This window comes from Staurois parvus, unplaced genomic scaffold, assembly GCF_062004578.1.
Source record: "Staurois parvus isolate SC_StPar_1 unplaced genomic scaffold, SC_StPar_1.0 ptg000475l, whole genome shotgun sequence".
Lineage (NCBI taxonomy): Eukaryota > Metazoa > Chordata > Amphibia > Anura > Ranidae > Staurois > Staurois parvus.
This window is the reverse complement of record NW_028318271.1, coordinates 7,899,697-7,912,097: the sequence shown is the minus strand read 5'-3', so window position 1 is coordinate 7,912,097 and position 12,401 is coordinate 7,899,697. Positions and strand designations below refer to the sequence as shown.

General features: G+C 42.1%; 1 protein-coding gene across 1 annotated transcript in view; it reads right to left on the bottom strand.

The window, feature by feature from the left end:
• Positions 1-12,401, bottom strand: part of LMAN1 (lectin, mannose binding 1) — a 71,198-nt gene that overhangs the window by 51,139 nt on the left and 7,658 nt on the right. The window contains exons 2-3 of the mRNA XM_089689468.1: positions 1,955-2,109; positions 1,680-1,787 (exon numbers count right to left, since the gene is read on the bottom strand). Coding sequence (XP_089545594.1) covers positions 1,680-1,787; positions 1,955-2,109 — 263 coding nt within the window. The remainder of the gene's footprint in view (positions 1-1,679; positions 1,788-1,954; positions 2,110-12,401) is intronic.

The window sequence follows — 12,401 nt, the reverse complement described above, 5'->3', positions numbered from 1 at the left end:
AATCTGGTTGGGAGCCTTCAGGGTCACTGCTGAACTAGAGGTAGCAGAAGAAGGAGGCACTGGTTGACAGTGTATGAGGATTAAGGCCTGCCAGGAGGGATCTGAGACTGAATAGAAGACAATTCTTCCTTGACAGAAGAGCGCAGGTTACTACAAGCAACTGTCATATCATTTAGGACATTTAATCAATGCAGGACTGACAAAGTGGCATAGACGAGGTTCTCCCCAATTTAGATCCGGAGGCAGCACATATCCTCTTAGGAACAGTCCCTTGTCCCCATTTGGAACTTTGGTTCTAAAAGCAACAGAACAGCAAAACGTGGAAATCACAGCTATCCCCCCAATACTGGAAAAAGTCCAGCAAGACCAAGAAACAAACCTCACTGGGTCCTAAACACATAAGGGCCAAATACCAAGGGACCCCAAATTTCCAGACAGGTCCTGCTAGAAGCAGGAGATTGCAGATAGATGTATAAAGCACAAGCGTCAGGAAAGCACCTTCAGGCTCACTAGCTGAACTGCCACTGGAGGCACCTGTCAATGCCAAAGCAGCTGTCTGCCCAGAAGGTCCCATTGAGATCGTAGCACTGAGCTTCCCCTGGTCAACTAGTTGCAGCCTTGTGCAATGTGTTTTCCTCTCTTTAGCAAGTAGAAAAGAGAATTCCCCACACCCCAATCTCCATGGTGGAAGCCATCAACAAGTTGATCCAGAAACAGCCTTCCCCAAGCACACACAGAAGATAGGAGCCAGACTTTCACCTACTCATGGAGAACACGGGTCTCTGAACAGCAGGAAGCAAGCAGAAATCTCTACTCCTTTTACCGCAGATATCGCAGAGGGATTGCGGGTAACACTGGCCAGCACGTGATAGGCAGAATTTCCACAATCAGAGTTCTTACGACACGTCTCCTCTGTACAGAGAACACAAAAATGATAGGGTAGAGGAAATAAATGCCTTTTAATCTTTGACTTTAGGGCAGCCACACGTGGATTGAAATTCTACCCTGTCCAGCAGGGACCAGCTGAATTTCAATCCATGTGCCAGCAGGCTGGTTGTAAACAATTCGTTCTATTGGTCAGCTTGTGTGCAACCAGCCTGCCGGCGGCACTGTATTCTGACTCACATCAGCACACAAGAGCACAGTGGGAGTGATTTCCCCATCCACCTCGAGTAAGTGGATGGGGGAATTGGATCATGTTGATTAATATATGGCCAGCTTAAAGTTTGCTGTCCCCGTATGTGGAAACCTCAGTCTCTCATGTGCTGTCCTAGAAAACGACTAGGGAAAAAAATGTACATAAAAAAACAGCAGAGCTTCTGTCAAACAGCTTAATTTTACATATTCCGAAAAATGTAATTCCAATATAATAAATACAGCCTATGTTCTTTGAATGCAGAAACTGTGTAAGTGGAGGTATGCAGTGTTATTCAAAGCTCTTGATGTCTACTGACTTCGATCTATGAGTCTGTATAAAAGATTTACCTATACAATAGCAGTGTGCGATATTTGAGTGAAAGCAAAGAACAAAATCCAATTTCATGCAACCTTTCTTGTAGGGATAAGAGATATAAATTGGTTTAATACAATTTTCAGCAGTTAAGTAAACAAGCTTTGTCCTTTGTGTAATCTGTAACACAGTATGAATATACCAAAGTGCAACAGCAAAGCAAACAAACCTTTCCATCATTGTCAAAGGAATCAAAGAAAATCCCCACACCATTCCACGTGTCAGCAGCCCCATATACGTTGCCATCCAGGCCTTGTTCCGCTGTGTACCATATAGCCTGTGCACACACACCCAAAAATAAAGAAAGAAAAAAAAAAAACACAATAAGACAACATGCAAATTTTTTGGGCACATGAATGACAACTTGCATTTTCAAATATTGTTGATATAAAAAAAAAATGCATGGTTTTATTACAAAGACTGAGGAAAAAGATTAGAACGTACCAGCCCATCAGCACCTATTCTTCCACGTCCTGTCACTCGGAAAGTCACTTCCACCTCCCAGTTCTCAAAGCTTGGTGCGGTTTTCGACCAGACAGATCCTTTCTGGCTCTTTAGGGATGGGGTAATTCTGATTTGATCAGCGCTGGGAATGGCATCTAGAATGGTAACAGTAGGCTTGGTGACCATTGTAGAGAAATGAAGCTATGGCCAGCCACATACAATGCACTGAACACAGGAAAGTGTTTTTTGGTACCGATTCCGTAAAGGTACACAACTGGAAATTAGAATAAAAAGGAGGTGCTGGCAAAAATAACCAATTAGAATCATTTTAGTATATGTCTCCGTTAACACTTGACTCCGAAGTCGCACAATTTCCAGTGCGACTTTGGAGCGACTTTACACTCTACAGCACTCAAGTCACATCAAAGTAGTGCAGGATCCTTTTAAAAAAATTAAGCGACTTTAAGTCGCATAGATCTGAAGAGTGGCCATTGAAAACAATGGGCTGAGACTTGTAATGTGTCCAAAGTCGCACAAATGTGAACAGAGCCGATTTCCCATAGAATTAAAGTCAATACCTAAGGGGCTGCTTTCGGCAGCATCGCTCTTGTTTTTTTTATATTTAATACAGTGGGGCAAAAAAGTATTTAGTCAGCCACCAATTGTGCAAGTTTTCCCACTTAAAAAGATGAGAGAGGCCTGTAATTGGCATCATAGGTAGACCTCAACTATGAGAGACAAAATGAAAAAAAAAATCCAGACAATCACATTGGCTGATTTGGAAAGAATTTATTTGCAAATTATGGTGGGAAATAAGTATTTGGTCACCTACAAACAAGCAAGATTTCTGGCTCTCACAGACCTGTACCTTCTTCTTTAAGAGGCTCCTCTGTCCTGCACTCATTACCTGTATCAATGGCACCTGTTTGAACTTGTTATCAGTATAAAAGACACCTGTCCACAACCTCAAAGAGTCACACTCCAAACTCCACTATGGTGAAGACCACAGAGCTGTTGAAGGACACCAGAAACAAAATTGTAGACCTGCACCAGGCTGGGAAGACTGAATCTGCAATAGGCAAGCAACTTGGTGTGAACAAATCAACTGTGGGAGCAATAATTAGAAAATGGAAGACATACAAGACCACTGATAATCTCCCTCGATCTGGGGCTCCACGCAAGATCTCACCGCGTGGGGTCAAAATGATCACAAGAACGGTGAGCAAAAATCCCAGGACCACACGGGGGGACCTAGTGAATGACCTGCAGAGAGCTGGGACCAATGTAACAAAGGTTACCATCAGTAACACACTACACCGCCAGGGACTCAGATCCTGTAGTGCCAGACGTGTCCCCCTGCTTAAGCCAGTACATGTCCAGGCCCGTCTGAAGTTTGCTAGAGAGCATTTGGATGATCCAGAAGAGGATTGGGAGAATGTCTTATGGTCAGATGAAACCAAAATAGAATTGTTTGGTAGAAACACAACTAGTCATGTTTGGAGGAGAGAGAATGCTGAGTTGCATCCAAAGAACACCATACCTACTGTGAAGCATGGGGGTGGCATCATCATGCTTTGGGGCTGTTTCTCCGCAAAGGGACCAGGACGACTGATCCATGTACAGGACAGAATGAATGGGGCCATGTATCGTGAGATTTTGAGTGCAAACCTTCTTCCATCAGCAAGGGCATTGAAGATGAAACGTGGCTGGGTCTTCCAACATGACAATGATCCCAAACATACCGCCCAGGCAACAAAGGAGTGGCTTCGTAAGAAGCATTTCAATGTCCTGGAGTGGCCTAGCCAGTCTCCAGATCTCAACCCCATAGAAAACCTTTGGAGGGAGTTGAAAGTCCGTGTTGCCCAGCGACAGCCCCAAAACATCGCTGCTCTAGAGGAGATCTGCATGGAGGAATGGGCCAACATACCAGCAACAGTGTGTGCCAACCTTGTGAAGACTTACAGGAAACGTTTGACCTCTGTCATTGCCAACAAAGGATATATAACAAAGTATTGAGATGAACTTTTCATATTCACCAAATACTTATTTTCCACCATAATTTGCAAATAAATTCTTTCCAAATCAGCCAATGTGATTGTCTGGATTTTTTTTCTCATTTTGTCTCTCATAGTTGAGGTCTACCTATGATGCCAATTACAGGCCTCTCTCATCTTTTTAAGTGGGAAAACTTGCACAATTGGTGGCTGACTAAATACTTTTTTGCCCCACTGTATATTATGCTCTTTTTGCTAGTTTACATGAACCAGCCCCAGTTCCACATCTGACAATTCTGAGAGTTCCAGATTTCTGGCCTCCAGCAGCGTTCTGTGGTTGTCCCTGCTGTCCACTCTATCAACAGTGGACTGAAACAATGAACACAATGAACACAATGATGGACAAAGAAATCTACACTTCGGAAGTGTCGGAATCTGCAGGATCTTCAGTTGGCGGGTTCTTTGTTACAACAGGGCAGGCACAGGGAGAGGTGGGTAGTTACATAAAATTACCAGGGGAGCCTTAGTTTGGCTGTTATATTTTGATCTAAAGCTGTCATATGTTCGGCTCAGGTACACTGCAGCAGCTAAACTCACATTCAGGGGCTGTTCAGCGGTTTTTTTTTTTAGCAGCCCCTGAACTCTCCCTAATGTTTTCCTATGTGTCCATGTACACATCGTTTTACAGTCAGTTGAGTTTACAGTCTTTTTTTGAACGCACCAAACTTGCGTTCAGGAGTAGATTTTACCGACGTTTCAAACACCAATCGCTTGTAAACACGGTTAACCGCGTTTGCATTTATAAGCGTTTTTTACCTGTTCCATGTCCAGATGCTGCCAAGAGCCTTTTTTCATCAGAAATGCATGCAAAGCGTTTTCCATGTATTCAAATGGACCCGGTACACCAGCGCAGTCAGTTCCAGGTTTCGCACGAAGGAAAAAATGGTAGAATGTGCCGCATCATGCTCATGATGGGATCCATAGTGAATACAACCAGAAAAGACAGGTCATCTCAACACATACTGCTCTCTCTGCTTCTGCTCTCCATTTCTCTCAAAATGTTTGAAATAGTCAGTATTTTACTATTTTTCAGTGCATTCTGGGCATTTGGGAAGGTCTCCAGATGTTATCTTTTAAAAAACACTTCTAAAAGCAAAACGCACATAAATGCGGTATGTAAATGCGGCTAAACTGACGTTTTTTAACCTATGTTTTCCAGCAGTCAGCTTCCATCGTTCAGAAGAGTTTTCCAAATGTCACGCGTACATGAGCCCTTAAACACAATAATTCTGCCATTAAAAAAAAAAAATAAAAAAATGTAAATGCCCTAACTTTTTTTTTTTCTTTTAACAGGTAAAAGTGCCCTCGCTTACATTTTCCTGAGCACCCTTGTAGGGCTGAATTAGGGACAGTTCATTAAAAAGAAAAAAAAAAGGGTCAGTTATACTACCAGTCAGGTCTTTCTTAATTCTCTTTTGCCAGCAGGTCCTTTCTGTCAAGCACACACACCATGCATAAACAAACAATGACTTAATGAATCCTTATTAACCTGTTAGCTTTAAATTTGTATACATAATGAAAGCTATCCTGACCGGGAATACCCAATAATAATGTCTTGGTTTACTCTGCAAAGTACACTGGCCTGTGTAATAATGTTGTGCAAAGACAAACAATTGTGTACAAAGTTCAGTAACCCAATATCACTGCTGTCCTGACCCTGAAATTGTATGGTAAAAATGATTGCGCTTCTCTCTTTGTATTATATAAACTCAATAACTATTCTAGTATACTGAACAGTCATAATAAAGGAATGGATTTAAAGTGATGGTGTCTATTTAGAAACAGGCAAGGACTATCTGACATTTTCAGCCACCTGTTATGCAGGCCATAGACAGGGAGAAAACCGGCCGTTTTTTTTTTTTTGAAAAATTAAAAATCGGTCGTTCAATCAGCCGACATTACCACTATTGGTAAAAAAAGGTCGGCTGATTTTTGTCCCGTCTACGGCCGGCAATTATATAGAATATATGCAGAAGAAGAAATAGAATATGAAGAAGAAGAAATACAATATGAAGAAGAAATAGAATACGAATAAAAAAAGAAATGAAATATGAAGAAGAAGAAATAGAATATGCAGAAGAAGAAGAAATAGAATAATAATAATAATAAAAAATAGAATACGAATAAAAAGAAATAGAATATGCAGAAGAAGAAAAAGTTGCAACATTGTATCTATTGTATCTATTTGTATCCATTTCGGATACAGATGTTTCTATTCGGATACAAATAGATACAATGTTGCTATACTTTTAAATGTCAAATATAATATCGGACTGAAATTCTTTTTTCTTCTTCATATTCTATTTCTTCTTTTCTTCATATTCAATTTTTTTCCTTTTCTTCTTTTCCTTCTTCTTTCATGTCACTGCTCATGCGCATTTTTAAATATCGGAAAAAGAACGGCAAATTTGTCCATCACTGCCGCGAAAATCGGCAGAACGACAAATCTGGCCAATTATTTTCCAGCAGGACTGATAATCTAAAAGGTCAAAAATCACGAAAAACGGCCGACCGATTACCGCACTAACAATCCGAAAATAGGCCGATTTTTTTTTTCGGACGATTTTCGGTCGCTTTTCATCTCATCTATGGCCCCCATTACTTTGCTTACACAGCATTCCTGGTCTCGGTTCACACTGCTGCGGCATAGGATCCGACCCCAAGTCGCACAACATGTGAAATTCAAGGTTTCCCTATGAGAGCCGTCTTAATTGCAGCACAGTGGCTAAATGGTTAGCACTTCCACCTGGCAGTACTAGGGTCATCCTCTGGGTACTCCGGTTTCCTCCCACACTCCAAAGACATGCTGGTAGGTTAATTGAATCCTGTCTAAATTGTCCCTAGTATGTGTATGTATGAATGTAAGTTAGGGACCTTAGATTGTACACCCCTTGAGGGTTAGGGACTGATGTGAATGTACAATATATATGTAAAGTGCTGTGTGAACTGATGGTGCTATACAAGTACCTGAAATAAATAAATAATACTAAACTATATAAAATAAAACTAAAGTCACTCCGATTTTAGAAAAGGCTCATGTGCTACTTTGGTCTGACTAGGGTATGATTTTAGCCCCTAGACTCTAATGTCACAACAAAAGTCGGATCAAAGTCAGAAGAAGTTTCAGGGCAAAGTCACACGACTTGGCCTTTGCAGCAGTGTGAACCGAGCCTCATCCATTTTCCATCAATAGTTAATATTTTTATTTGTTTTAACCATTTTACAAGCAGTAGATATGAAAATTGATACCATATGGCATTACAAAAGACTAACAATTTTGTTAAAGTAGAATTCCAGCCGAAACCTAACTAGTCTTAAAGATGCTCCCTCCCCTCCTAACACCTATGCTAACTGACCTGTGTAAAAAGGATGTACTGTATATACTGACCTATGTGCAGCACGCTCTGGTTCGGTCATGTGATCCAGCATCCCTATGTCAGCCAGAAGGTAAAAAAACAAACCCAAGTGCAGAAGTCCCCCCCCCCCACAGCACCTCCTCCTCCCTTATACTCACCTGAGCCGGATCCCTTGATGTGCACGAGAGCAGAGATTCTCCTAGCTGAGATACAGCATCTGAACCCACTGGCTGCATTAAGGCAAGAAATGTCCTAATAGAAGTACTGCCCTCCCCCCTACACCCACCCAAACACTTACTTGAGTCATGTATTGACCCAGCGTTGTGTCCCCTCTATCACAGGCAGCAGCAGCAGCCATCAAACTCAGTGAGTAGGGGGTGGTTTGGGTGAAGTGTCTGGAAATCTGAGCATGGGGCTAAGCTGCACTGTGTGTGGCAATAGACGCACACAGCACAGCTTGGGAACGAGCCCACAGGTGCAACATCATTCCTAACATGTTTATTATTTCACAGAAACCAATACATACAGCTTTACAACTGCGTTAATTCACACTTTGTTTTTGGCATGGAGAGCTCTGCAATAAGTACTCCTGATGCTGAACATCAAGGCATCTTTCATGTTCACAGGTAAGCAATCACATATGAACAATCACTGTAAAACGTCTACGCCTAACATAAAACAAAACATTCTACGCCTGTCATTTTACATAAACGTAGAAACATTGAAAAGTGATGACAGAGAAAAAAAAAAAAAAAAAAAGACCAGTTGGTGCATCGAGTCTGCCCCATTTGTTTTTATATTTTTTTTGTCTGAGTATAACTCTGTTCCGGACATGTTCGATTCTATTTTCCCCTGACCGACTCACTATCTCTGCTGGGAGTCTATTCCAAGCATAAACTACTCTCTCGGCAAAATAATACTTTCTAAGATTTTACTTACCATCATTTCATTTGTCTTCACTTTCTATCTCAAATGCCCATCAAGAATTGAAAAGGAAATCTCTCAAACTGAGGGGAATTCGCCTAGACAGTTGTCCCCAAAACAGGTGTCCCCTTTGGAAAATTCACTCCCCTCTGGTCCGGGGGACAACTCTAAAATGCTGGACTTCCTCTCACTGTCAGTGACAATGGTCTCCAGTGCAAATAGAGGGTCAATCTCCACTATGGGGACACAGACAGCAATAAAAACTTGACCGAGGGCTGCCCATTCACTAGTAAAATTTTGTGTTTTAAGAACGTTCGTTAGATTTTCTCATCATTAGTGGTATTAAATCAGCATTTGTTTTCAACTGCAGTAATGAGAAGACTCAAAGGGGAAGTCTTTTCATTCTAAAATCAAAATGTTAAAAGCAAACAGGAGTCGAAAGTACTTTTCAATGACATTTTGCACAAAAATCTACTAGAGTATGGGCAGATTCACCCATCCCCAAGCCAAAAATCAAAAAAAAAAAAAGTGTACTATAAATACACACACATACATATACACACACAAATACATACAGTGGGGCAAAAGTATTTAGTCAGCCACCAATTGTGCAAGTTCTCCCACTTAAAAAGATGAGAGAGGCCTGTAATTGGCATCATAGGTAGACCTCAACTATGAGAGACAAAATGAGAAAACAAATCCAGACAATCACATTGGCTGATTTGGAAAGAATTTATTTGCAAATTATGGTGGAAAATAAGTATTTGGTCACCTACAAACAAGCAAGATTTCTGGCTCTCACAGACCTGTACCTTCTTCTTTAAGAGGCTCCTCTGTCCTGCACTCATTACCTGTATCAATGGCACCTGTTTGAACTTGTTATCAGTATAAAAGACACCTGTCCACAACCTCAAACAGTCACACTCCAAACTCCACTATGGTGAAGACCAAAGAGCTGTCGAAGGACACCAGAAACAAAATTGTAGACCTGCACCAGGCTGGGAAGACTGAATCTGCAATAGGCAAGCAGCTTGGTGTGAACAAATCAACTGAGGGAGCATAATTAGAAAATGGAAGACATACAAGACCACTGATAATCTCCCTCAATCTGGGGCTCCACGCAAGATCTCACCCCGTGGGGTCAAAATGATCACAAGAACGGTGAGCAAAAATCCCAGGACCACATGGGGGGACCTATTGAATGACCTGCATGGGACCAACGTAACAAAGGCTACCATCAGTAACACACTACTCCGCCAGGGACTCAGATCCTGCAGTACCAGACGTGTCCCCCTGCTTAAGCCAGTACATTGTCGGACCCGTCTGAAGTTTTCTAGAGAGCATTTGGATGATCCAGAAGAGGATTGTGAGAATGTCATATGGTCAGATGAAACCAAAATAGAACTGTTTGGTAGAAACACAACTCGTCGTGTTTGGAGGAGAGAGAATGCTGAGTTGCATCCAAAGAACACCATACCTACTGTGAAGCATGGGGGTGGCAACATCATGCTTTGGGGCTGTTTCTCCGCAAAGGGACCAGGACGACTGATCCATGTACAGGACAGAATGAATGGGGCCATGTATCGTGAGATGTTGAGTGCAAACCTCCTTCCATCAGCAAGGGCATTGAAGATGAAACATGGCTGGGTCTTCCAACATGACAATGATCCCAAACATTCCACCCGGGCAACGAAGGAGTGGCTTCGTAAGAAGCATTTCAAGGTCCTGGAGTGGCCCAGCCAGTCTCCAGATCTCAACCCCATAGAAAACCTTTGGAGGGAGTTGAAAGTCCGTGTTGCCCAGCGACAGCCCCAAAACATCACTGCTCTAGAGGAGATCTGCATGGAGGAATGGGCCAACATACCAGCAACAGTGTGTGCCAACCTTGTGAAGACTTACAGGAAACGTTTGACCTCTGTCATTGCCAACAAAGGATATATAACAAAGTATTGAGATGAACTTTTGATATTGACCAAATACTTATTTTCCACCATAATTTGCAAATAAATTCTTTCTAAATCAGCCAATGTGATTGTCTCTTTTTTCTCATTTTGTCTCTCATAGTTGAGGTCTACCTATGATGCCAATTACAGGCCTCTCTCATCTTTGTAAGTGGGAGAACTTGCACAATTGGTGGCTTACTAAATACTTTTTTGCCCCACTGTATACCTATATTTACATGGGGTAGTTCGCTCTCGTGGAAGATGTGTTTATACAGAGAGTTCACAGCAGACCGATCACTTATTAAAACTTCAAGAAGCAAAGTAGTCTGACATAAGGGGTTCTTCTCCTTTAGTGACAGCACCGTGCTACATGGCCCAACTTTGGTCTAAGGATTGGGGTTCTCCTCACATCCCGATAGGAGCCGACCTGACTCTGGAACTGAGATCTCTATTTCTTGGCTGGGTCCTCGGTCCCCCCCAATGAGACTTTCCATCTCCTACACTGGGAGCTCTGAGTATATAATGATACCGCACACCTGTGTACTCATCCAGGTTGCAAATGTCTAGCAAAACCCCGGACACAGGATTGAATGTTGTGATCTTGAACTGCAGATTCCAGCGAAAGCCAAAGACACAGCTTTCTCAGAAACACTAGTCTGGAACATCATATTTACCTTCAGTCTGGGTTCACATATATGTGGTGCTGTATATCGCATGTCATTCGCACAGGAACCGAACCGCATTCCTGTACAAATCACATGCGATTTGTGTGCGGTGCATACATTTCGTATGGCTCTATTTGCACCGCACCAACATGCAGGACCCTTTTTCGGGTCTGCACTAGAATCAGATCACATTAGGTATTCACACCTATGTGATCCGATTCTTTCGGGGTGTTGAAGAATTCGCACTGTAAACGCTGCAAATTCCGCACCGCATCAGTGTGAACCCAGGCTAAATGTGAATCCTGTGCCACATTTTCCTACATTCTCACAGTGACAGAGCCTTGTCCTGTCACAGTATATACACACATACTTTAACCACTTGCCCTCCAAAGGATTTACCCCCCCACCCCCTCCTGACCAGGCCATTTTTTGCAATACAGCACTGCGCCCGGTTAACTGACAACGCTGCACCCAAATGAAATTTATGTCTTTTTTCCCCCACAATTAGAGCTCTTTTTTGGTGGTATTTGATCACCTGTGTTTTTTTATTTTTTACGCTATAAACAAAAAAAGACTGACAATTTTGAAAAAAAAAACCCTATATTTTTGAATTTTTGCTATTAAAAATGTCCAGTACAAAAAAAAAAAAAAAAATCAAATTTCATCATAAATTTAGCCCAAAATGTATTCTGCTCCATGTCTTTGCTAAAGAAAAACCAATACGTGTAAATTAATTGGTTTACGTGAAAGTTATAGCGTTTACAAATGGCGGTATGTATACTGTAATTTTTTTTTTCACACTAGTAATGGTGGCAATCAGCAACTTATAGCGGGACTGCGGCGGGCATTCTGACACTGGGAGGGAACTGACTTGGTGTCACTGACATCCCCAGTGACACCAATACAGTGATCAGTGTTAATAAAAAGCACTGACACTGTACTAATGGCACTGGGTAGGAAGGGGTTAACATCTGGGGTGATCAAAGGGTTAACTGTGTACTGTTTTACTATTGTGTATGTGTGTGCTTTACACTTTAAGCACACTGCTTTGTATGGCTCTGCTATGCAGAGCCATACAAAGCAGTGTGCAGGAGCGGACAGGGGAGAGATCTGTATTATGCACACAGTCACCCCCCCTTCCCCCGTCAGCAACACTCGGAATCACCAGCTGGGTAGGGCGCGAATGGCGGCATGGGTAGGGCGCGCACACCCCCTACCCGGAACTGCAAAATCATATATATTTTACACATACATACACATATACACACACACACGTGATTTTGCGCACCCGTATCGCCCTGAAGCAGTATTTCTTCTATAGGGCGATGCGGAGTGGTTAAGTACACTTTGGGGTTGATTCACTAACACTGGAGAGTGCAAAATCTGGTGCAGCTCTGCATAGAATCCAATCAGCTTCCATTTTTTTTTTGTCAAAGCTTAATTGAAAAAGATAGAAGCTGATTGCACAGCTGTACCAGACTTTGCACTCTCCAGTTTTAGCAAAT